Source organism: Gobio gobio (assembly GCF_949357685.1).
Source record: "Gobio gobio genome assembly, chromosome: 20".
NCBI lineage: Eukaryota > Metazoa > Chordata > Actinopteri > Cypriniformes > Gobionidae > Gobio > Gobio gobio.
Genome location: NC_137113.1, coordinates 9,935,804 through 9,963,056, shown reverse-complemented (window position 1 = coordinate 9,963,056; position 27,253 = coordinate 9,935,804). Strand labels below are relative to the sequence as shown.

At 38.3% G+C, this 27,253-nt stretch overlaps 1 protein-coding gene across 3 annotated transcripts in view; it reads left to right on the top strand.

Annotated features, from left to right (window-relative positions):
* Positions 1-27,253, top strand: part of LOC307117044 (cadherin-18) — a 234,164-nt gene that overhangs the window by 76,550 nt on the left and 130,361 nt on the right. For all 3 annotated transcript variants that reach the window (XM_079801713.1, XM_079801711.1, XM_079801712.1), the window contains one exon: positions 11,449-12,125. In XM_079801713.1, coding sequence (XP_079657839.1) covers positions 11,877-12,125 — 249 coding nt within the window. In that variant the 5' untranslated portion in view covers positions 11,449-11,876. The remainder of the gene's footprint in view (positions 1-11,448; positions 12,126-27,253) is intronic.

The following is a 27,253-nucleotide window of genomic DNA, read 5'->3' as shown; positions in this document are numbered from 1 at the left end:
TGAAAAAATGTATTCATGCGTTAAATTAGCTTGACCTTAACTCTACACCCTTGCTTGATTTAGTATACACAGAGCTATGAATATGTAAACTAGCCCCGCCTCCATTCACTCACATCAGCTCAGAGATTCACTCGATGTTACTGTAGTACTGAAGTAAACTCTGCACAATGGCAAATGGAAATACTGGTTTAATTCAACCGTATTTTAACCAGAAACTGATTCAGAAGAAGTGCAAGAATTAATTATACAGGATCATCTACAAGTCGATGTATCAGAATGGTAATGCGATTTATTAATCTATAACGTTGGACACATAATGGTAATTAATATGATTAGCCTTTTGCTTGACTACGTTATCCAACAGCTAATAATGTGTTACACAACCATGTTCCCGTTCGCCATCTCAACCGGCCTTCTAAAAATCAGCACCCTTAGAAAAGTTTTGAACAACTCCGAAGAATGTCAGTGGAGAAAGGCATATAGTTCATCATAACATCGTAATATACATCATATATATAATTCACCTGCTACATTGCTAAATGTACATGAGTTTTGCATATCAACAGAAAAATATATCGGGATAACCTGGCTTCTCTTGAGACTCCCCTGCTTCGCATCATAGTTTATGATATGCTAAAGCACGCCCCTCACGTGACGTGATTGGTTAACAAGGTAGTCTGTGATGTAATAAACATAATCGTTTTTTTTTACTGCAGTTTTAAGGAGAAAAAACTGTGCAATGGTGTTTTAAAAGCACCTTAAAAACACCACATAGACATATAGCTATACAACATTAAAGGGGGATTTGTTTACACTGTTAAAGAGTTGGATTTTCATGCTAAACATGGCCAAAGTTTTAAAAAAATGAGTTGGCCGTATGATGGAGTATTTCTGTGCAAAAAATACTTCCGGTTTCAGCGAAAGATAACCTTATTCAGCTTCTCAAAGAACCCAGCTTTAAGGGAACAGTGGATGCAGTTTGTTTTTCAAGTGTGTTCCTGGCATTTTCGGTGACGAATGTTTTAAAAGCAAGGCCCGTTGGAATTGCATATCGTTGCAGGCGGTGAGAAAAATGCATCAAATGTCTGTGTTTTGTTGGCAATCGGCACGTAAGTGCATACATTGTAAACAACACAAACGTATAATCCATAATGCGATGCAGTGGCGTAACTTTGTTTTAAAAAGTGGGTGAGTGGGGGAAGTTATGAGAAGTCATGTTTAACGTGATAGTTTCATCCTTAATATCTCCTAATTATTAGTGATAGGGAGTCGACTCTGAATAGCCCCAGAGTCGGGGTCGACTCCAGCACAGGGTCCAACTCTCAGTGTCTATTTGTGGTCCAGTTTTCTGGAGAGTGTCAAACACCAAATATGTTCATCAGTAATTCTGTATCAAGAGCAGGGACACATTTGTGTACATTTTATTTTGTGATTTAGGATAGAGAGTCTCATGCAATGAAGTGTGTGCGTGTGTGTGTGTGTGTGTGTGTGTGTGTGTGTGTGTGTGTGTGTGTGTGTGTGTGTGTGTCTTTAGCTCCACGCACGGCATGGCTCCCGGAGCTCTGCTTTTTTCGTAAAGAGTCGATACAGATAACAGTATATGTCTTTAATAAATACTACTCTGTAGGTACTTAAGATTAATGTCAGATTAGCTGAAACTGTTGTGGACCCCCCACCCCCACCCCACCTTTAAAAACTTGATTTTAAGGGGGTCTTTAAGCAGAATTCGGAAAGGTTTCCCAAATGACCTCTATATGTTTACACAATTTAAAATAGCTGTTTTCTATATATTTTACAATGTAATTCATTTTGATGATGGCAAAGCTCAATTTACACCACCATTAGGGTGAATTCAGGGTGATTGGGACACTTTTTCCAAGTCATCTCAATGATCCCAATCACCCTGAAATCACCCTACTCCAGTCTTCTGTCTCACATGATCTTTCAGAAATCCTTCTAAATGCTAATTTGGTGCTCAAGAAAGTTACCAATAAATGAGAACTAATTGTCTTGACCTCTTAAAGGAAAACTATTCCCATCTGAATATGAATTACTTTACTTAAATTTTTGCAAAAAAAATACAGATTTAGGAGCAGGACCCAATACTGATTTTGTAATCTAAACCATTATGTCTTGAAATGCTTGTCCTGCGGCTCTCTGATCAGACAGTAGAGAAAGTCCCCACCACTGTATGAATGCCTCACTACTGGAGACCAGCTGCCATTGATTGAACACAGCTGTGAGCCGTAACCAATGGACTGAGAGGAGAAGAAAAGGGGGTGGTGGGTGGAAAGGGTGTTTTAATTATAATCAGGAATACAATCATTACATCAGCGCTCTGATTGAAGAGCAACTCAGGAGGTGCCGACACACATGCGCACACACTGGAGCAATTTAAATCCCGAACATACCTTGTTGAATCCAGTCCACAGGATAATGGCCAACCGCGTCACCTCAGAGAGCAGCAGCGCCGAGGGTGAAGCCAGTCCGTTCACACAGAGCCATCTTGGTAACACCTCTGGGGTGCTTTTTTATGTAGGTAATAAGCATACAAGTGCAGCTTCTACTTGACTGGGGAAAGACAGAAATCTCAGAATCTATTTGACAAGAGTATGTTTCAGTAACAAGCAGTGATGTCATACATTTTGCTTCTAGAGCTAAAATCGTGTTTTTACTCATTCTACAGTGATAATCTTGTCTGCTATCACCAGACCAAGCTCAATTTAAGATTGAGCATTGGTCTGGGGAGTCTGCTATGTATTTTGTACTGCATAAGAGGCGTGATAAGCATAATTCAAAAGACTCTGTACGCAATTGGATAGTCCTTCAACCAGTCAGACCACAAGAGGCGTGATCAACGGGCAACTACCCATCGCTTCTCTATCCGCCATCGTGTTAAACCCGCCAATAGCGCGCCAGGTGGATAAGCCAGTCTGTGATTGGTTCCCGCAAAAGTGTAACAGAAGCAGTAGAAATTAATGTACAGGTTTCCAGACTGATGCTGCATTCCAGGCAGGTTTTTGAGCCCGTAAATTACAACTTCAAACCACGACTCACGACTTTGTAGTGTTCCAGGCAAAGTCACTCCAAACTGCCTAGCGCAAGGAATTGTGTGGTAGTTTGATGTAAACAAAAGCATCACGGACCGTACGAGGTGTATGCTCATTTACAATCATTTCTATCGCCAAAGGTGCTTACTCCTTGCTTATTTGAGGGAAACGGATGAGAAAAACAGCGCAGACAGCAAGAAAAGCTGTTATACCTTTTCTTTTACGTTATTTGTATATTTGTTTCATAAACACTGCATCCGTAGGGGGCTGCCATTGTTGCTTCGCAGGCTATGTGACGTCAAAACTCGTAACTGGGAGTACATCGATCTAGTACGAGTTCACGGGTGGGAAGTCACGGGTTTGGCTGCCGTTCCAGTCCACTTTCACGGGTAGAAGGTTGGAAAAACACGGGTTACGGTTTGCCTGGAACGCGGCATGAGTTGCAGGGCGGAATCAAATCGCCGGCAGATCAGGCTGGGTTTACCCAGTCTAGTGATAAACAACCGTGATTGGCACTTTTAAGTAAGAGGATAGGCTCCAGTTTATATATTGGGCATTACAGTTTCTAGGGCCCTATTTTGATGATCTGAGCGCATGGTCAGGTGCACTTATGTCCGAATCCACTCTTGCTACTTTAACGATGCGCCAGGTGCATGGTCCAAAAGCGTTAAGCCTCTCAATGAGTCATGGGTGTGTTTTGGGCATTACATGCAATAAACCAATCAGTGTCATCTCCCATTCCCTTTAAATTTGTGAGCGGGAAGACTGAACGCTTCTCCAGAGAGGAATCCTTTGATTTTTAATTAAAAATGTTTGTGTGCTGCCTCGCGTTCCTGTGTGTAATAAGCAGAGTGTACTCACGATGTGAACCCCCCCATAGGCGCACATTACTAACATGCCCTTTAACACGCCCACACTTTGAGAACCACTGCACTGATTATACATACATGGACTTTTGTTGAAGTGTTGTTCTGCTATTGGCTATCAGGCTGATTGATTGAGTTTTTTGACACTTTTTGATTTTCTCAGTTTGTGTAAATCCACTTGGGGTTCAGAGTATTTATTTTTTCCCAGATTAATTGCACACATGTCTAGTACAATTATGTGGTTTTGTTTCATTAATACAGTGTATACTTTTTTCTTGATTTACCCGAAAGTATGGAAGTGAAATGTGACAACATACCCCATAGGTGGGGTACATAAGTGGAAATAATAATAAAAATATCCAAGACGAACTAAAATATTTTGCCAATAAAATACAATGATTAACCTTTTCAAATACAATAATGGCATTTTTTTAATCATTAAACATCATTTTTGAGTTTGACAACAAACATCGCTAAATACAGCTATACAGCATAGTTATTCAAAAAATTATAATAATGAATCATTTCTGAACATTAACTCTGTCATTATTCACCCTTTTCTCATGGTTTCTCAATAGAATTCATAAAAGTATAGAATATAATAGCATAGTTCTAATAGGGGCTCATTGTAACGCAGTAGCCACGTTTACAGGCACACTTTTTTGCCATTCCTATTAAAATCATTCCGATTGAAAGATTCGGTGAACTGTTTACATGAGACGTTATCTAAACCGATGTGCTGATGCTTTCAATCGGAATCATTTTGTGACTTGCGCACACAGTTTGTCTGTCGCATAGATTCGTAGCGTTGCTAATTATAATATCTGCGACGTTCGTGGATCAATAGTTGTGTTTTGGATCATTTTTATATTTATTTTATTTTTCTGTGGGCGGACATGCATTAGTTTAACCTAATTTATGTCCTATACAATGGCTATTTCAACAGCTGTGAATGATGAATGCGGACTCAAAATGAATGAAATTCATTTATTTTGAAAAACACAAAATGAACAATAAAATGCACCCAAATTATTAATAAAAACATAGTATATATACGGTGAAACATGAATGAAAACAGTCAAGATGTGCTCAGCATCATTACTGGTACTAAACGCATAGATTTTTCAGATGATCAAGGAAAGCTACCATAATCGCAGAGGTATAAATATTAACAATTGATTATTGGCAACATTATTGGCAATATTATTGGCAACTCTCAAAGGCCACCAGGACTTATACATTTTTATAAAATGTATTATTTGTAGTAAAGTGTAAGAATCACCTCAGAAAAATACATTCTTTTGTCAGGCGCAGTTGAAGCCCAGGATAAACGCTGTCAAGATGTGATTGTGTAGCCAAATAAAAAGTTCAATACCTTAATAATAATTACCTTAAAAATAATACAAAAATTAACTAATTCATTAAAGTAAAGTAATCTGATCAGGTCGTTTACATGGTGGAATTTTTCGTTTGATCGGTTCGTGAAAAGGTTAATCCCACCCCTCTTAAACCGATTACAATTTAATTTGGTTTGGGCAATTTTATTTCGATTGAGGTGTTTATATGGAGCATTTTCATCCGGATTTCACTTTTAAACTGATTACAGTGCTCCATGTAAACGCACCTAGTGTTACAACATGCCCCGCATACACAACTGGGATTTAAACCCGGCTCGTGTCTTCTGCTGTTAGATCTGCATTAAAGAACGATCTCAACTGTTAAATAACAGATATAAGATTAAAAGAATATCAGATTTGTCTTATTTTAAATAAACACAAAAACAGAGATGAAAAATAAACTTAAGTAAGAAATTTACTTTTGTATGGTTATTTATGTGTTCAGTGATATCTTCCAAAGATTTTTAAATAATGCTGATATGGCAACTAGTAAATACACTAGGTTTCGTCATCCTGGCATGTGTGTTTCAACTAATCCCCCATGTTTAGGTTAGTGCTGCCACTCTTGTATTCTTGAGAGCAGTCATTCCTGACAAATCAGGATGCACACTAATTTTTTTTATTTTAAACGATACACAATTTGTATCCCTCTCAGAAGGGGGAAGTCTTGATTTAACCACCAGCTCTTTTTATACGTGTCACCAGTGACTAAATGCGAGCTGCATTATTTCCTGAGTGAAGAGCTTGCTCAAACATGAGGATTATCCAAGAATCCAGAACATATTTTTAATCCATGTACATTTTTAAGGGGATTTCCACTGTTTACCATTTAAAGGATTTGACGCCCATGACAGTATTAGATTTGGAAGCTTCCAAATGCTGTTAGAGGCATTCGTTGAGTTATAGTCTCAAGCCTGCTCCAGCTGTGGTGGTTACTTAGTTGTTAGATGTTCTTTCATCTTAAAATTAGCTGGAAACCTTTGCAAACTGTTGAATGCATACACATTGGAAACTATTTACTGTAAATACATCACATTCAATGAGAATATCAATTGATGCATGTACAGAATATGTCTTATATTAGTTAAGGCACTTACACACAACAGAAAGCTCGGGTGGAGTTCGTTCATTGGGTTTGTAGTGTAATTTGAGCTGAAGTAATTGTATTGCTATATTTAAATGTCATTAAATCCGCTGTGGAGGATTTGGTCTCCTATCTATTCAGTTTAGAATTGTACTTATTATCTACACTCACTCTTGAAAAGAAAACTTTATTAGCGTCTGTGGTTCCATGAAAAACACGCAACACCCATAGAAGTGGAACAAAAGGTTCTTTATAATGGAATAAAGCTTCTTCTGATTATTAAATCTCTATGGCATCGATGCAACTCTTTAAGACAGTTGAGACTTCAGTCAGATTGCATAACAGCAAAAGTTAGTTTTATCTTTTTTGTTATGGTTGCATGCAGAACTTTTGCAAATCCTTGATTTTTTTTCTGCATCTTTGACACGCACCATTCTCATTATTAAATCAGATTTTCAGCATTCTCTGATGCAGCATGAATGGTTATTTGCAGACGACCTTAATATCAGTAACTAGGGATGTCAATTTACATAAATTCCCATGATCGACTGTCGTTTAAATTAACGATCAATTAATCGATGAATCGTTAGCCTTAATACTGCAATGTGTATCTACAGCAGTGTCTAATAGCCAATGACAGGGTGTGCAAATGCTTTTCAAAACGCCATGTTCCTCTTAGTCTTAGGTTTTTAGTCTAATGGAGGAAGGGCTAGTAGGATTGTAAAATGAGTCTGTGATTGATTATTTAATTCAATTACTAATTTAAAAATCAAATATAAGGAGTAATGCAACATGTCACCAACGCCGCCTCAGATCCGTTATTCAGAACGTGTGCATGGAACAACGCGCTGAAAATGCCAACTAGACCCAATGATTTCACAATGGTTTATTAAAATAGTGTTCTCATTAATGTTATGTAATATGACAGTCCCAATCATAGTCATTATTAGTTGTGCATTTCTGTTAAAGCTGCGCGTGCTTTACTACCGCTTTAATTCTTAAGCAAATACATTATATTTATATATATATATATATATATATATATATATATATATATATATATATATATATATATATATATATATATATATATATATATATATATATATATATATATATATATATATATATATATATATATATATATATATATATATATAGGCCCACACAAAATAAACACAACTAGGGATGGGGCCGATCCGATCCAGTATCGGTATCGGGACCGATACCAGCTTAATTCACATATCGGATTTTCCCGATCCAACCTGCGGAGAAATCCGATACCCATGAGCCACGTCTGTGCTTTCCAAAAGTGATTCCCGCCGGCTTGTCTGCTAGCTGGCTGCAAACTATGGAATGGTTTTCCTGAACGGAGGAGCGGCTCAATGAGACACCGAGTTATGAGACACGCCCCACTCAGGAAATCCATTCCGCAGTTTGCAGCAGGATAGCATTGAGCAGCATTGTGGCTAGCCAACATGTCAGCTGTGTGGAAATACTTCACACTGGAAACACGCAGAGCAAGCAAAATAGTTTCAAACAAAACACAGCAGAACCACAGCGCATCTTATATGACTGCCATTAGGTTGGCTTGACGTTCACGAATCTAGGGACCGTCTCTAAAGTTACATACAACATTGGTAGGCTATACACGTTTCCAACTTAAATGGCATTTGAAGAGAATAACTTAGTCATAAAACTAACTGTAAAGTGTTCATCTAGGTGTTAGGTATGATGCACACCTTTTGGATTTTTGATATTTAATCAAATAAACTGTCAAATCATATGAAAATATATGCTTTATTTCACTAGAATACTGTATGGGCTCTTACACAAAATATGCTAGATTTAAATGTGTCATAGCTGATAGAACACTGATGAGAATATTGCTTGAGAATATATTTACAGATATAATATTAGAGATTTATGCATTATGCGTTGCCATTGACGACGGCCATTATAAGGAAGGAAATCCCACAGAATCTAGCTTAAAAAAGTGCTTAGAGCTGCTTGATTTATTTTTTGTTTGTTGATTTTCAAATATAAATTGATAACCGTGATAATTTGGGTCACTATTATGTTCATATCATACTTGCCTGTTGAGTGGAGTTTATGTCAGCATCATATAAAATCAACAATAATGATAATAATAATATTAAAGCAAACACAGCTCTGGTATCGGAATAGTATCGGTATCGGCCGATATCCAAATTCAGGTATCGGGATCGGATCGGAAGTGAAAAAATGTGGATCGGTGCATCCCTAAACACAACATTAAAACGTACATTTGCACAAAACAAATGGCTGTAAATGCACACGCACACTTATAGACATGATGAAGGTGTAACTCCAGCTGTAAAATGGTCCCAAACCGAACTCCAGCGCGCATCAGTTTTCCTTGTGTCTGTTTCGCGGTTGAGCAGCACGCACATGCATGACCCCCCTTAATCGATGATCGATACGTTTTATCGACAGTTAATCGATCATCGATTAATCGTCAACATGCCTATAAGTAAATCAATGTTAGTGTAACCCCTCCCGTTCAAACCGCCCGCTCCAAGCTGGACTCGAACCAGGGTCTGCCGGCATGAGAGTCAGACGCTCTAACAAGGAGGCTAAAGGCTGCTACCTCTAGCACCAGTCGCTAGAGCGTCTCTTGATATCAGAGGAGGAGGAGTGAGGTTTACTCACACAGCACCTACTAGCTGGCCACCGTTACACACACACCCTAAACCTCACTCCCATCATGGGTCACGGCACCAATGTAACCCCTCCTGTTCGAACTGCCCCACTCCAATCGGGACTTGAACCCAGGTCCGCCAGCATGAGAGTCAGACGCTCTAACAAGGAGGCTAAAGGCTGCAACCTCTAGCGTCAGGCACTAGAGTGTCTCTTGAGATCAGAGGAGTGAGGTTTACCCACATAGCACCTACAAGCTGGCCTCCGTTACACACACTCCCCTAAACCTCACTCCCATCCGGGTCACGGCACCAATGTAACCCCACCCGTTCGAACCACCCCGCTTCAAGCGGGACTCAAACCCAGATCCGCCGGCATGAGAGTCAGACGCTCTAACTAGGAGGCTAAAGGCTGCAACCCCTAACGTCAGTCGCTAGAGCGTCTCTTGAGATCAGAGGAGGAGTGAGGTTTACTCGCACTGCACCTACTAGCTGGCCTCCGTTACATTAGCATAAACATATTTTTAGTCAAGTCAGAATTACTTTCTGTGGTAATTGACTGAATGCAGAATCCTCTCGGTTCCTCACATTTAATGATATATTTTATTATATTTCTGACCTTTTGCACCTTGATGAGAGTGCTGTTAGTGCATAGAAAGGGATTAGCATTTTTGCATTCATTAAACTAAATATGCCGCTCGCAACTCCGCTATGATCTCTCACATTTTATGATTAAATGTTTGTCTTCTGTTTATTACCAAAGCATGACTAAAGTGTCTACTGCTTGCCTGGTTTAACAACCCCCTATATCACCAAGAACACTTGAAAATCCGTATTTCATGTTACCCAAGTGCAATCCTTCTGAAAGATAATCATTTTACATTAGATATGCTTACACGTCTTCATATTAACTCATCTACATGCTGCTAATTTAGGATGAGTAACTATATTTGACTGCATTGTGAACGTGTTCTGTCTGCACTGCAGTCACTGCATATGACTGAATCCAAAGGTACTACATTATGCCAAGCCTTGTTAAACAGCAAAATATTGATTATAACCTGGAGTTAATTAGTTACGGACTTACTGTGCCAAGCATCTGTTGTTTTGGTTCTCTGTAAGAACATTTCATAAATTACTTCTTTTAATGGAATTGTTCACCCAAAAATCTTCATTTACTCACCCTTATGTTGGTCCGACTTTATTATTAAGAAATATTTCATAAAAGATGAAATGGGATGAAAGAATGTCCAAGTGGATGCTGAGAGTGAATGATGACAAACTGCTCATTTTTGGGCAAACTTTCTTTTACCATCATTACCATTGCCATTTTACTTGTAAAAGAAAATAGTTGGTGCAGTTTATTTTACAGTGTCCTTGTTTCATATGTTACATATACTTACTGTAGTAATAACAGCATATTGTGCATAATTACATGCAACTAATCCTAACCGTATCGTAAGTACATTGTTCATTATTTTTACTCAGTACTTAAATGTATGATTATACTGTAAAAAGAACATCTTAAAATGAAGGGTTACACACAGTGTGATTACATATTTAAGTACTGAGTAATAACATGTACTTACTATAGGATTAGGGTAGGATTAGGATTTGGTTGAGGGTTAGTTGCATGTAATTATGCATAATTTACTGTTAATACAGTAAGTACATGTAACATATGTAACAAGGACACTGTAAAATAAAGTGTTTCCAAATAAAGTGAAATTTTGACCTAATAGCTCATTTAATATCGATTAACATTATAAAGGGAAAGTCGTTTCAGATTTTGAATAAAAATTGCAAACTCAAAAGCTGTGTCCGAAATTGCATACTAAGTAATCATGAATAAGTAATTACGATGCATCCGCTAAAAAGTATGTTGTATTTAGTATGAACTTGTGTAGTATGAATGAATTTCGGACATACTACATTTGCCATGTTGTCATAATCATGTGACCTACCAGTGTTGCTTCACTGTCATTCATAAATCCTCTCTCGTGTGCACACTTCACAATCTCGCCAGAAGTAGTATGTCACCCGGGCGATTTTTGCCTTCTTTTTTATGAGTACTGTGAATTCAGACATACTACTCTTGTCACATACTGTTTTTTGCCTACTAAATAGTATGCAGCCAAACACTTTCTCTTGAAATGCCTTTTACTGATAAATATTTTGCAATAAGACCAGCAACATGCATTAGTAAAATAAACAGTCAATTATAATTCCATTTTGACTTGCACTTCAGAAAAAGGAAGATTACGCAATGAAGCTGTACTCATAATTAAATGTCTTTTGAGATGTTCCTTTTCTTATGGTATCATGCAACAATATGAAATATTAAAACTGCTTGTGCATTTCATCTTTTCACAGGAGATTCAACATGGCCGCTGCTGTCGTCTTACACGTTTGTTGCATCCGGGCTTGAACGCGTCTGCGTTCTTCCTCGAGTGCTCTTAGAGTGCATGATGTAAATGCATTTCGACTGCCTTTCCAAGATGAACGACTGAAATATGAACCTCATTCAAGCTTTCTGGACCTCCGGTCCGACGTCTGATTAAATCAAGCCCCTCAAACGACCATCAGAGGGGGGGAATAAGGAGTAGAGGTGGCTGCTGGTTGGTGGTGGTGGAGGACGTGGAGGTGGAGGAGGAGGGGGATTTGGAAACCATCTATATCCTTTGGAATATACCATTTGTGGAATATCACTGTGTATTTGGAATATTGCAGAACTTTGGGAGTTTCGCTGTAGTTTCTGGAATCATTTCGGAATATTAGGAATTTCGCTCCTGTTCGCAGTCATGAAGGTGAACCCGAGCTCTTGTTTGTGTCCTGTACTTTTGTGCCTGTGTTTTCTGGAGAGGGGTTATGAGGCGAGCCATTACGGCCAGGCCAAAGTCATTTCCAGGAGCCACAATGCAACTCACAACCACAACCAGACTAAGGACGGGGAAACAGAGGTCCACCATCGGCCCAAGCGGGGATGGATTTGGAACCAATTCTTTGTCTTAGAGGAGCACATTGGTTCAGATGCACAATATGTAGGAAAGGTAAGCAGAGGTTTCCTCTGAAAATGTTCAATTCCCTTTTTTTGTAATTGTTACCACCGACAACATGCAACACAGAAAGTCTTTGAGCCCTACTGTCCCTGCAAAAAAAAAAATACATACACTTAGTCTTAGCCAGAATAATTTCATCTACCTTATTTATTTATTTGTTTATTTATTTTAATGGAATTAATAAGATAGAAGAGAATCTGTGCAGTTTGATTTCCTATGTTGTTTTTAATATACAATAGTCTTTAGGTTACGTCACAGCCATGAATAATGACTGCTTCTTACTTTTGGACCAATAATTGGAGTTCAGGATGAAATAGAAAACAGCTAAAACCAGCCTAAGCTGGTGTCCGTTAACTGGTCTTCTAGCCTGCTCATAGCTGGTTTAGCAAGCTGGTTTTACAGGGGTTTTGGCCCCTTCTTCAAATGACAGGCTGAGAGACCAGCCGAACACCAGCTTGGCCAGGTTGAGAGAACAGCTTGACCATCCTAAACCAGCTACATCCAGCTTAAACCAGTTACTTTTTCAGCAGAGCCTTTGGTTTATTTTCCTGAAAGGGAAGGACTTTAAGGGCCCTTTCACACCTACCTTGTTTGGTCCGGATTTTCTGACTTTTCAGTTTAGTCCGAGTCAAAATTACAGGTGTGAAACCTCCCCCGTACCACGGTCCGGACCAAACAGACGAAATTTGGTCCGACGAAAAGAGGTAGTCTCGGTCCGGATCAAACTGAACAAAGGTTTGGTTCGTTTCTAGTGTGAAAGCATTTTCTGTATGGTTCGGACTTTCAGACCATTTACAGGAACTTCCTGTTTATGTTTAAATATTATAATGTTATTTTTAAATTTCATCTAGGCTACATTGATTATGAAAAGTTAAAAGATACACAATATGTCAGAAGACAGAAGGTCAGAAATGATTTTGAAAGAAATTTTGTATGATTTTGCTTAGAAAGCCTTTCTTTAATGTGAATTTCGTTTTGTATAAATTGTATCTTAATTTTAATCAATGTTTAATCAGATAATTGCCTGGATTTAATAAATAAGAAGCAAATAGTCTATAGCAGACAATAATCGCGGGAGCGATCACATGCTTTGCACATGAACTGGAGCACGTGTCAAATAAACCGAAACTCAGCAGGCTACTTGTCTCACAGACATGAGAAATATGTGTATATAAAGCTTGAGAGAACCACTTTTAAACGTAACAAAAACAAAATAGTCAAGTAATGCGCACTGTTCAATAGTGGCAACGATATGCGTCCGTTCATTCATTCTTGTCAAAGACGCTGACGTCAGACGCACGTCTGTTTACAAACCAATCAATGTCCAGATGCAGCCCACATAGATGATGACGAGTGGACGCAAGTGGGTCATGTAAAGTTCTTTAGTGCGCTCGCATAATTGCAATGGGAAACCAAACCATGAACTTCAGTTCGGACCTTGGTGCGGACTTTCAGGTGTGAAAACGCCCTAAATGAGTATATCTGCTAAAAGGTATTTTGGTCAACTTTCAGAGTATACTAGCAAATAGATGACCTAATAAACAAATCTAAAGACAAATCTAGACAAATCTAATAAACAAGGCAACCATACTTGATTTTGGTGGTCTTAGCTGAAATAAGGTTGTTAGGTTTCCCAGCCTGAACAGCTGTGCTGAACGGTCTATAACCCCTGTAGAACCATATAGAAAACCAAATAGACCTGTCTGACCATTTTGGCTGCCTTTAAGACCAGCAGATGCATTGTGCTTTTTGTTATTGGTGTTTAACAGAGATAACAGGGATTAAACAGCAGTCTAGATAATGTTGAAACATTTTAGACCCTCATGAACAACATAAATTTGTAAATCAAGCAAGTGACCTTTTGCTCTTTCTCTGACCTTATTCCATCACTTGTCTGTACCCGCTGGCCTTGATCGATAACGTCTTTGCATGGAGTTAGCTTAGCACAGCAAAACAGCAGCTCAGAACTGCAGCTTGACTTATTGGTTCGTGTTTGAGATTTGACAGCCTTCATCATTTTGGCTAGAAGTCATGCCGGTTCTCCCGTGTTTGCCTCATGGGCTTGTCGATCTTGTGAAACAGGAATTTTGTGTCCGTGCCAAATAGCAAATAGGGTCATGAATCTATTAGCATTAGCAAGTCAGTCTGGAATCAGCATGGGAACTTTTGCAGTGGCCAAATTTGTGTGTCTTTTACTAGATGAATGGTATAGGCTACTTTATGTAATTATTTTATTTTCATACTTTGACCACTTTATGCGGATGATGCGTATAAGGCATTCCTCTTCAGCATTCCTCTTTTTAATTTTGCTTTCATAGTAAGTTAAACACTAAATACATACCACAATGCTTTTTATATTTATATGTCATGATCATTTTTTCATCCAAAATGTCAATTGAATTATTAGAGTTTGAAAATATTGGCAAAAACAAAAAAATAATGTGGAAATTAGACAGTTGACTGTCACTTTACTGTCCTCAGTGAAAAATATATATTCTGATTTCAAATGAAAAGTTACCATTTTACATTTCTACATTACTTACATTATACCATACTTGTACGGTTTTACATTGTATTATTGTTATATATTTTTAATTGGTTTGTCACACTGCAGAACTATTGAAATGCACTAGTAAAAAAGGGGAAAACCCAATTGCAACATATACACTCACTGTCCCATATACAAATACATACATGTGGTCAGAATTATTGGCACCCCAGGTTAATATGATCAAAGATGGCTGTAAAAATAAATCTGCAATGTTTATCCTTTTAATCTTTTATTTATAAATGTGCAAAAATCAAACCTTTCATTGAAGTAAAAGAATTGAAAGTGTGGGGTAAATCGCATAATGAAATGCTTTTCTCCAAAACACGTTGGACATAATTATTTGGCACCCTTTTATTAAATACTTTTTGCAACCTCCTTTTGCCAAGATAACAGCTCTGAGTTTTCTTCTATAATGCCTGATGAGTTTGGAGAACACCTGACAAGAGATCAGAGACCATTCCACCATACAAAATCTCTCCAGATCCTTCAGATTCACAGCTCTTCTCTTCAGTTCATCTCTCATTTTCTATAAGGGCTTAGGTCAGGGACTGGGATGGTCATGGCAGAAGCTTTATTTTGTGTTCAGTGACACATTTGTGTGTTGATTTTGATGTTTGTTTTGGATTGTTGTCCTGATGGAAGATCCAACCACGACCCATTGTAAGATTTCTAGCAGAAGCCATCAGGATTTGATTTTTTATCTGTTGGTATTTGCTAGAATCCCTGACACCATGTATCTGAACAAGATGTCCAGGACCTCTAGCAAAAAAAATAGGCCCACAACATTAAAGATCCAGCTGTATTTTTAACCGTGGGCATGGGGTACTTTTTATCCCTGCTTGCACCAAACACATCTGGTGGGTTTTCTGCCAAAAAGCTCTTTTTATAGTTTCATCTGACCACAGAACCAGGTCCCTTTTGAATTTCCAGACGTATCTGACAACTAAATATGCTGGAGTTTGTTTCTGGATGAGCGAGGAGGATTTTTCTTGAATCTCTCCCAAACACTTGTGGTGATGTAGGGGTTGTTTGATTTTTTTTAAGGCTTTCTGACCCCAAGACTCAACTAATCTCTGCCATTCTCCATCTGTGATCCTTGGAGAGTCTTTGTCCACTCAAACTCTCCTCCTCACATTTTTTAATATAGATATTTTTGAAGCTCAACAATCTTTTGCTGCACATCAGAACTATATTCTGTGGTTTTACTCATTGTGATGGATGATTAAGGGAATTTGGCCTTACTGTTTCCTCATATTTATACTCCTGTGAAACAAGTCATAGCTAGACAATTTCATGCTCATAGTCACCCTGGTGTGCTAAAAAAATTTAAATATTAATGGGTATATACTTGAGAGATATTTTACTCATAAAAAATGTAAGGGTACCCATAATTATGGCCAATGTGTTTTGGAGAAAAGCATTTATTTCATAATGTGATTTACCCCCTACTTTCATTTCTTTTACTTCAATGAAAGGTTAGCTTTTTAAATAAAAGATCAAAAGGATAAACATTGCAGATTTAATTTTACAGCCATCTTTGATCATATTTACCAGGGGTGCCAATAATTCTGACCACAACTCTATACCTTTTAATTTGTAATCTGTTTGTCTGCTGTGATCAGGTATCACCAGAACCTCTTCTCATAACAGTAGAAGCTCAATGAAAGACACTCACTTGTCCTTGAGCTCCCCAGTACTCAAAAACTGCATTACGCATCGTAAATTGATTCAATAAACGTTGTTTAATGGGTGCTGTGAGACGGTTAGCAGGGGGCACTGCTCCATCCCAGTGTCCTCCTTTTATTCTCTTTGTGTATCGTCTCTCTCTCTTTTTGGAAGCGGAGATTGATTCAGCAGGTCGTGTCCATGTGCTTTACGTCTCTCTACTAAAGCGTTGCAAAATGAGGCCGTAGGAAGCTGGTTATGTTGTCTGTGTACTGTTTGACTTCTCTTATCTTCAGAAATATGTAAATGTGTGGCGGTTGATCAGTATTCAGGGTACGCAAGCATAGGGTAATGCAGGGGAAAGAGAGACAGACGTGCAGACAGAGAAAGATAGAAGAGACAGACATTATTGCTTGCTGCCTTCAAATCATGTTGGAATGATTGTATTTATGAAGTGAGCGTGCAGGAAGGACATCAATATTTTGGAAAGAAGTGTGTTTATCATACCTGGAGAAAGATAACCGTTAGCATTCACAACACGCATCGTCATAGCAGTTGCTCGGCTGTCTCAAGAAGTATTCAATTTGGAATCTGCCGTATTTTTCGTTTCGATTTTTCTAGCGGGCTTTTAGCTATGTACCTTTATTTTGAAATAACTTTTCAAACAGCTTAAACCAGTCTTATATGGTTTACTGGTTGTAACTGCTAAAACATCTGCTGTGATGTAATGAAATATTACGTTACTTTGTGAACTGTCATCAGTAGAATTTACATTGAATTATTAAATCAAGTAGTTTTTGATTGTAAGTTGTAAATGTGATCATTGGCTATATACTTACATCAGTTTGTAATTTTTTATGTTCTCTCTGGTGAATAATAGTGATAAAAGGACATAAAATACTTCTCATTTAGCTGGGTTATGAGGTGACACAAATTTGCCATCATTCTCTGTGAATAATTTATAAGAAGCATAAAATACATATAAAGCATAAATTAGTCCCAAAACCATCTAAGCAAAATTAGAATGCAAATCTCAGCTCACAAGTACACACTTCCCAGGAGGACTTGAAGGCAGCAATGGAAAATTGCCTCTTTGAGAGAAAATCTAATGGTACAAAAATGCATTTTTGTGACAATGAGATGGAAAAAAAAAAGTGTATTTACATCTTCATGTTTTAGCTTTAAGCATGACAGGCAAATTGAATGCAAAAGAATGTAATTCATGTTTCACATTTATATTAAGTAAAAATATATTTTCTCTGTTCAGACTGGAAAAATGGCGAAATGAACTTTAAAGAGGCCATACCCTTTTTCATGTCTTGATTTTGTTGTCGGGGTCTACTAGAATCGGTTTTCATGCTTGCATGTTGAAAAATCACATTATTTTTCACATATTTGACATTGTTGCAGCACCTCTCTTCTCAGTCTGTCAGTAACGCTCTGATTAGTTCCTGTCTCTATGTAGCCCCTCCTTCTGAAAAGTGCAATGTGCTCTGATTGGTCGGCTGGACCACTGTGTTGCGATTGGAAATGCCACACCCCTTACAATAACCGTGAGTTTCAACCATAGACTGTATAAAACAAGGACGTAGTTTCTGTGATGTCACCCGTAGTTTTCTGAAGAGCATTTTTGAAGGCCAAAGTGGGCGGAGCCGGCCGTCGTGTCACTCCTGGATTACCAAAATGGGCAAATAGGCAGGATGTGGGTGGAGCTGAGGTGCCTGGTTGCCAGCCCCGATTCTACGGGGGTGCTAAGCACCCTCAAACGCAAGCAAAAGCACCCTCAGTTGATACTGTAAGAATATTGGTGAAACAGACTTGCAAATTTGTGTCCGAGCTCTGGAGAGCATCAAATGCATCTATTTACAATGTGTTTTTGCAGCGGTGAGTAATGTAGCCAATCACAATTGATCTCTTGAACGCGATCAGGAGATCAAAATCTCACCGCTCAAAACGTACAAGTTTTTATTCAGTGCTGAGTTAATGCAGGCTCGTGAAACCTGTCATTATCAAACAAAGTCAATACACGATGTAAGAGATTTATTGTTGACATTTTTTACTTTGTGAGATTGCGATGAACTGACAAAGCAACAGCATTTTAGTGATCGTATAGCGATCTTGGCTCACTTTCGAGGCTACAGTCTGTAAAATTAATTGAATAAAACTATTGTTGCTAAGAGGACCGATGGCCAAAGTTTTGAAAGTGACATCTAAATATAAATGCCACTCTGCACGAGACAGAAATATCCTCCTGACCCAGAATAGAGGTTTTGCCTCTGTAGAGGACATTATTTAGCAAATTTCTCTGACAACATGCACCGTTTTAAGTCTGGATATTCTTATGAAATATGAGAAATTTTTATGAAAATATTATTACGTCTTTTTACATGACATATTGTCCCAAAACACATTAATATGCAAATTAGATACAGTGTATAGATGCATTGCATAGAATGGGAATGGCATTTATGGCCATGTTTACACACATATTGTAAAATGGTATATCAAATTATTCTGTTATCTTTCATAACATTAAGAATCATCTTTATACAAAGTTTGGTTACAAAAAAAATATATATATGCACTTTACTAGAGCACCCTCAGTGATTTCAGAAGCACCCTCAGTGATTTGATTCTGGAACCGGGCCTGCTGGTTGCTGAAACCTGTCACTCAAGTGGCCACGCCCTTAATTATGCAGAACGTTAAGGCTTGATATAATTTAAACGGATGAGTTATAAAAAAATTCACCCCCTCACAGTTGTCAGGAAGGTTAAAATTAGTTATATAAACCAAAACCACTTTTTGTACCAGGCTGTAAAAAAAAAAATTTCTGCTGTAAAGTTGGGCATTTTAACATGGACTGGGGGGGTGGGGGTGTCTATGGGATTGACTCCCTTTTGGAGCCTGTCTCTAGCGGCCAGTCGATGAATTGCGGTGTAAGTCACTTCCTTGTTGAATTGTTGTATTTATTCCCAGAAGAAAACTCAAGACTACAAAGGAGGCGTTTCAGGGAGCTCCGAAACAGTGCGCACTGATATATTGAATAACTCCCTTTGGAGTGACTTTGTAACTTTGCAGACCTCTTTCGTGCTCAAACATCACACACTAAAGAAAGTTAAATATGTTAAAAAGCATAACAAGTCCTCTTTAAAGCCACAGGCAGGACTAGACTCTCTTTTAGCATGGCTTGACATTGCAACTGGAGTGCTACATGGGTATTAAGCAGATGGTATTAATTTAAAATTGCATTACTTCAAAATAGAGCCTTATCAGGTTGTTAATTGCATGAAATAATAATTACGTTTTGTCTTCCTTTATTAGCATATCTGCACGACTGCTTCTGAAGAGCTCTGATTGGTTCTATACGGCAGGTTGGATTAAGATGCCCCTAAGCCCTCTGGCCACCGCTGTGCTCCGTACTCAAACAGTTTACAAAAATTGAACAAGGTTTACAGCATCAACAGAATATGCTAATCCGCAACGATAAAATGCCATTAAGAGCAAGCTGTTATGAGGGATTTAATTTGACATGCGCATGCGAAAGGCAAGGTCCCAAGATCGTTAGTGCGGCTAACTCCCTCATATTTAATTACCGCCTCTATCACAGGGGCTGGTAAAATATGGCCATGATGCGAAATGACCCTTAATTAGATCGGCAAAGACTCTAGACAATTAATCCTTCAGCCCCTCCGTTTGTGTGTGTGTATGTGTGTGTATGTGTGTTTATTTTGAGTCTTTGCTTAATTAAAACTTGCAGACGCTTGCAATAGAACAGAAAAGGTTCCCGCGAGGGATGACAAACTGAGATGATAGACCCTGCCTTCCTACTGCTCTTTATTTTCTTGCATTCATGTGGTTGAGTGCTTTACTGGTGGCATCCTTATCCTCAAAGATGGATAAAAGGGACCGGAAAAGCTGTTTTGTCAAAATACTTGCACAGTCTTTAGAGGTCAAAGTACCATATGATTAGAGTAATCACCTCATCGGCGTTCCATGAAGCACATTTGTAATGAATGCACCATGGATAAACAACTCCGTTAATACATACAGTTTTGTATTACCAGATTTCGATACCAATACCGGTGCAATTTCAACACAGATTTTTAGATAGCACAGTGAAATCAAATGTATGGAAGCTCATATCTTATTCCATATATCACAATTGTGGCTATTTCTAGCAGTTGCGACTGTAATCTCACATTATATATATGAATGTGTATAGTATGACATGATAATCTAGATGTACTACAATCGCCATGTTGTCATTTTCATGTGACCTACCAGTAGTGGTGTAACGATATATCGTTAAACGATATATCACGATATAAAAATGTGACAATATGTATCGTTGATGGAAACGAAATGATTCGTGATATAGAGTTGTTTTATCCAAGGCTCAGCTTGCTGTATTTATAAGGTATAATTCACCCAAAAATGTCTATTCTGTCATCATGTGCTCACCCTCATGTAGTTTTTCATTTAAATTCCAAACACAAATGAAGATATTCTTTATGAAACCTGAGAGATTTCTGTCCCTCTATTTAAAGTCTATTCCCCTCAAGCTTAAAAGATCCCAAAAATATCATAAAGGCATCGTAAAAATAACGAATCGAGTGGTCTAATAATCCAAATCCAAGTCTTCTGAAGAGACACGGTGGCTTTATATGATGAACAGATTTACAACGACGCATACTGTAGTAAACACGGACGTTCAAAGGATTGCTTGCCGCGTGAAAGCAACATGGGAGTGAGTAAATGCAAAATGAAAATTCTTGGATGAGCTAAACATTTACAGTTTGCGTGGTCATTTTGACACGCTTTCTTGCGATTAGAAGTGTGACGTATTGCATTGATCATCTGAAGTGCACGCGCTGCAACGGCACTCCTCAAAGTCAAAGCGCAAACATCATTTAAATCACCAGATCACATTTAGTTTTAGTAGTATTTAGATGGTTAGGCCCCACTTTGTATTAGGTGGCCTTAACCTCTTAACCGGATTGAGGACGCATTCGCCCTCAAGCTTTATTTGTTTAAATTAGCTCAAATGACTGTCAGATGTAAGTAATTACCATGTCAATCTATACATCATTTAAAAATCTCAAGCTTCCATTTTTTACCTCGGTTTTATTCTCAAAGTCTTATAGTGACAGTAATTTGTTAATATGTGTCAGGAGTTATGAATATGAAAACCGCGTCGGTACCGTTTGATTGTAATATGAGCCTCAGCTGCTCTCATTCATAAAAAAACTCCTCTATTCTCGTCACAAAGACTCGCGACAAATCAACATCCCTCAGGGCTTTTAGTTCAAAAGTGTGCAGATGAGGAGAAATATTGATAGATTCTCATATGTCTGTGTCAAATTTCTAAACAGAGGAGTATTTTTTATTCAATACTTCCTCAAAATGCGAAGATGTAGCCTAATCATGAGCGATGGAGACTCTTATGTGTTGTTTTCAATTCATACTGGCAGCCGGAGGGCGCTCTGTGCACATGTAGTCTACTATGTGCTATCTACTATGTACTTACATCAAAAAATAAGTATGTATAATTACAAAATAATGTATTATTTTGATAATAATAAAAAAGTAAAAAAAAAACATATCGTATCGTGAGTTCAGTATCGTGATTTATATCGAATCGTGACACGAGTGTATCGTTACACCCCTACCCAGCATCAGTTGTGTCACTTGTCTGCCATTCACTAATCCTCTCGCGTGGGCTCATGGGATAGTGAAATGTCCATTGTATGCATTCACTGGAAGTTGTAGGTCATTTGGCTATATTTTGCCTACTCTTTTATATAGTCATATACTGTTTTTCGCCTACTATATAGTAGGCAGTATGCAATTTAGGATGCAGCTTATGTTTCTATTTTTAAATTGATTTTGTAATGTTTGTTTTTTTTGAGGCAGAAAAGAGATTGCATAAATATGATAAATAAAATACAGATACATATTAATATATAAATTATTCTGTATATTGATTAAAGGGATAGTTCACCCAAAAATGAAAATTCTGTCATCATTTACTCACCCTCAAGTTGTTCCAAACCTGTATGAGTTTCTTTGTTCTGCTGAACACAAAAGAAGATATTTAGAAGAATGTTTGTAACCAAGCAGATAGAGCAAACATTGACCATAGTAGGGAAAAAAATACTATGGTAGTCAATGGTTGCTCTATCTGCTTTGTTACAAAAATTCTTCACTCTATCTTTTTTTGTGTTCATCAGAACAAAGAAACTCATTCAGGTTTGGAACAACTTGAGGGTGAGTAAATGATGACAGAATTTTCATTTTTGGGTGAACTATCCCTTTAATACTGTATATTAAAATATCAATATGCATATCAATGTTGACATTAAATATTAATGAATATAAATTAAATAATTATTTAAACAAATGTATATGAATGAAATACATTTATTATTGATCTCACAGTGTGACTATTTCTTAATTTTAACTATTTCAAATTTTTTAGAAACAGGATTTCATGAATATATGCTACACATAATATTAAAACAATAACTTTTTAAAACACAATATATTCATATAAATATATCAATTTATATGCGTTTTAAAGGGTTACTTCAGTGATTTAGCATTAAGCTTTGTATCAGTAGAAACCCGGAAGTAGATTGGAATGATCGTGCTCCCCCCACATATCCCCCTGAGACGATAGATTTATGTATTTTATGTCTGGAAAAAAGCCTCTGATGATGCAAATATCGTAATTTTGCGTCATCTGAGGCTTTTTTGCCCAGAGGCTAGAGACTACAGCCAGTAGAAGGAGCTAGTTCTGCATGTTTTCAACCCGCCCTTAGGGGTGGGATCTCACTCTCAGCAATGTAAGACACAGACTGCCGCACGGACATTCATAACGGAGCTGTGCGGAGCAAAGCGAGTGTTCTCAAGGAATTCCTATGAAAGTTAAGCTTCCATAGGCATGAACTGAAAACGCACCAGACTGGACACGCACCGTAAATGACTGTGAGGCCATGAAGGAATGATAATGGGTTGCTTGAATTGTGGGTTCATGAAAACACAACAACAAAACGGTACAATGACAAACTCACTTAAATAGGCGCATTTCGCTTTGAAACCAAATCTTCCTCGATCATCTGGTCTGTCAGCTCCTCACTCTCTGATGAATGAAATCTCCTGCTGCGTTTGTGCTGCGACACTCATTCGGCTCATGCTGTATTAGTCAGACACGTTCTGTTTTTAATTGTAGTGTCTGTTCTCTAACTGAACTAAATTATTTTATTACTATAAAAATCAAAGCAACGGTGGGGTGGAGCTGCCGTGGGCAAGAGATGTAACCGGTAGGCGTGGCTTGGGAGTGGCCTCATAGGGCAGCGAAGAAGGGCACGAACTTCTAAAATAATTTTGCATTTCTACGACATAAATGACCCAATTTAAATACACATTCATCAATTTACAAACTGAATATTAATATGCATAAATAATAATAATACAAATATTTGTATATGTATACATGTTTAAATAATTATGTAAATAAATGTGTACAACAATTAGGTATGTTTATTTTAAATAATTTAAATAAACGATAATAGTTGCATTTGTTCAATTAAGTTGCAGCGACCAGGAACCAAATTGAGTCGGTATACTGTGAAAAGATTGGTCATTGGTAACCAAACATGAGTTAGAAAACACAGCATGTATCATCTAATAACACAAAGACTTACAAGGTCCTTGACTGAGGTCGTAACTCATCCCTGAGCGTTCATCCTCGGCATTGGGAGACTGTTATTCCTCATGCTCCGCGTGAAGACACATGTGTAACATATATGATGTACAATGTTTGTGCAGGTGATGGAATATTCAAGGCGATGCGGCTTTATGTATCGTCAGACCTTGAAAGGGAAGCGGTGCAGTTCAGGCTCCTGTCAGGCAGCCTCTCTTTTTACAGAAGGGTCCTTGAAAAACTTCAGGTTTGGTCTATGTGACGCTCATACATTACCCAAGAGGAAGAGGAGACAGAGAGACTCAGACAATCCTGTGATCCTCTCTTTAGCCGTACAAGCAAAAATCCCTCTCAGATTCCATAATCGTGCATTTTTAATCGTGTGATTCCTTGGTCGGCACCAAAATGTTAGACTGGATTAGTGTCTTGGGAGATCATCTAATTCTGGAGTGTCTGGAGTAAAGTTTGTAGTAAGTCAGTTATGCAGTAACTGAACTCAGAGCGCTATATGCATATTCATATAGAAGTGAGTCGTACTGTTTTTATCCACTTTTAATTTTAATATTTAGTATGTCCACCTTTTACAGCAATTACAGCAGCGCATCTCTCTGGCATAGTGTCAATATATTTCCTCTGAGAACTTCAACACTAATGTTATCCCATTTTTTTTTTTTTTTCAAATTTAGTTTTTTTCCAATATAGATATGATATGATATGCTGACCACATGCTTTTTGAGTAACAACTGCATTTATTTACTTATTTGTTCTGTGATTGTAGGGAAACTGGAGTTGCTTCTACTATTTTAGAACGATTTTGCTGTCTGAGACGAATTTAACACCCAAAAAGATTCCTTTTCTAACAGAACAACATGTGCAGTCTTATCTATATTATACACAGCATTTTTTTGGGGCATTCCCTTAACAATGATCTTTTATCAAAATGAGTTCACTCCGAGAAATGAGCTGAAAATTCTCTCTTTTGTCCAGACACTCAGACGACTTTATTTTCCAGGCAAACTGTAGATCCTCCTGCAGAACATTTACAATCACATCTTATAAAAACTTGCTTTTTCTGTGTTTAAAAACTGAAGTGTTTCGTACAATCTCCCATATTAAAATATAATATTACACAGTTTACTCCTTAATAATACATTTATATCCAAAATTGGCTTACAGGAAAATGCGTATTGAAAAATCCAGCATAACTCAAGCAGATAGCTGAAGAAATGCAAATATTTGTATTTCTCCAGTGATAACTGACTTTTTTTCCTCTGAAGTTTTTATATAAATGGTTTGAGCATATTTCAACATAATGTGTCCAAAAAACCCTCTAGCCTCAAGTGTGTCTGTTCTGCTCTGTCAGCGTTACAGGTCTTGACATACTCTGATACAAAAGGTGTTTGAATGTTTTATTCATATGGTTATATATGGATGGTCCCCTGGCAGAATCAAAGAATCATTTCCACTTTGAATAGCGCAGGATGCGGAAGCTGAAGTGTTCAAGACTATACTTTAGCCTTCTCTTATAAAGTTTTATCTTAAATGCAAATGCTTGCCACTTAAGTAAATGTTCATTACAGTTTGAGAGATCATTTTAAGCAAAATAAAATGCATATTTTAATCTACAATCTATAGACATAGGACTACACAATTCTCACTTTCTCTCCAATTTAATCGGATTGCTGTCTTGGAGCACTCACTCACATACACATGCAAACTCACTTACTCACTCACTCGCTCACTCACTCACTCACTCACTCACTCACTCACTCACTCACTCACTCACTCGCTCGCTCACTCACTCACTCACTCACTCACTCACTCACTCACTCACTCATTCACTCACTCACTCACTCACTCACTCACTCACTCACTCACACATGCACACTCACTTACTCACTCGCTTACTCACTCACACACGCTCACTCACTCACACACGCTCACTCACTCACTCACTCACTCACTCACTCACTCACTCACTCACTCACACATGCACACTCATTCACTCACTCACTCACTCACTCACTCACTCACTCACTCACTCACTCACTCACACATGCACACTCATTCACTCACTCACTCACTCACTCATTCACTCACTCACTCACACATGCACACTCACTCATTCACTCGCTTACTCACTCACTCACTCACTCACTCACTCATTCACTCACACACTCACTCACTCACTCACTCACTCACTCACTCACTCACTCACTCACTCACTCACACATGCACACTCACTCACTCGCTTACTCACTCACTAACTCACTCACACACGCTCACTCACTCACTCACACGCAATTTCTCTCCAATTTAATCGGATTGCTGTCTTGGAGCACTCACTCACTCACATACACATGCAAACTCACTTACTCACTCACTCACTCACTCACACATGCACACTCACTCATTCACTCGCTTACTCACTCACTCACTCACTCACTCACACACACATGCACACTCACTTACTCACTCGCTTACTCACTCACTCACTCACTCACTCACTCACACACGCTCACTCACTCACTCACTCACTCACTCACTCACTCACTCACTCACTCACTCACACACACACACATGCACACTCACTTACTCACTCACTCGCTTACTCACTCACTCACTCACTCACTCACTCACACACGCTCACTCACTCACTCACTCACTCACTCACACACGCTCACTCACTCACTCACTCACTCACTCACTCACTCACTCACTCACTCACACACACATGCACACTCACTTACTCACTCACTCGCTTACTCACTCACTCACTCACTCACTCATACACGCTCACTCACTCACTCACTCACTCACTCACTCACTCACTCACTCACTCACACTCACTCACTCACACACGCTCACTCACTCACACGCAATTTCTCTCCAATTTAATCGGATTGCTGTCTTGGAGCACTCACTCACTCACATGCACATGCAAACTCACTTACTCACTCGCTCACTCACTCACTCGCTTACTTACTCACTCACTCACTCACTCACTCACTCACTCACTCATTCACTCACACACGCACTCACTCACTCACTCACTCACACATGCACACTCACTTACTCACTCGCTTACTCACTCACAAACACACACACACACACACATACACGTCTATATTACCAACAGGGGACCATCACTCCACACTGACCAAGAGGGGACCTGTGTTTCTAGTCATTTTGAAGAA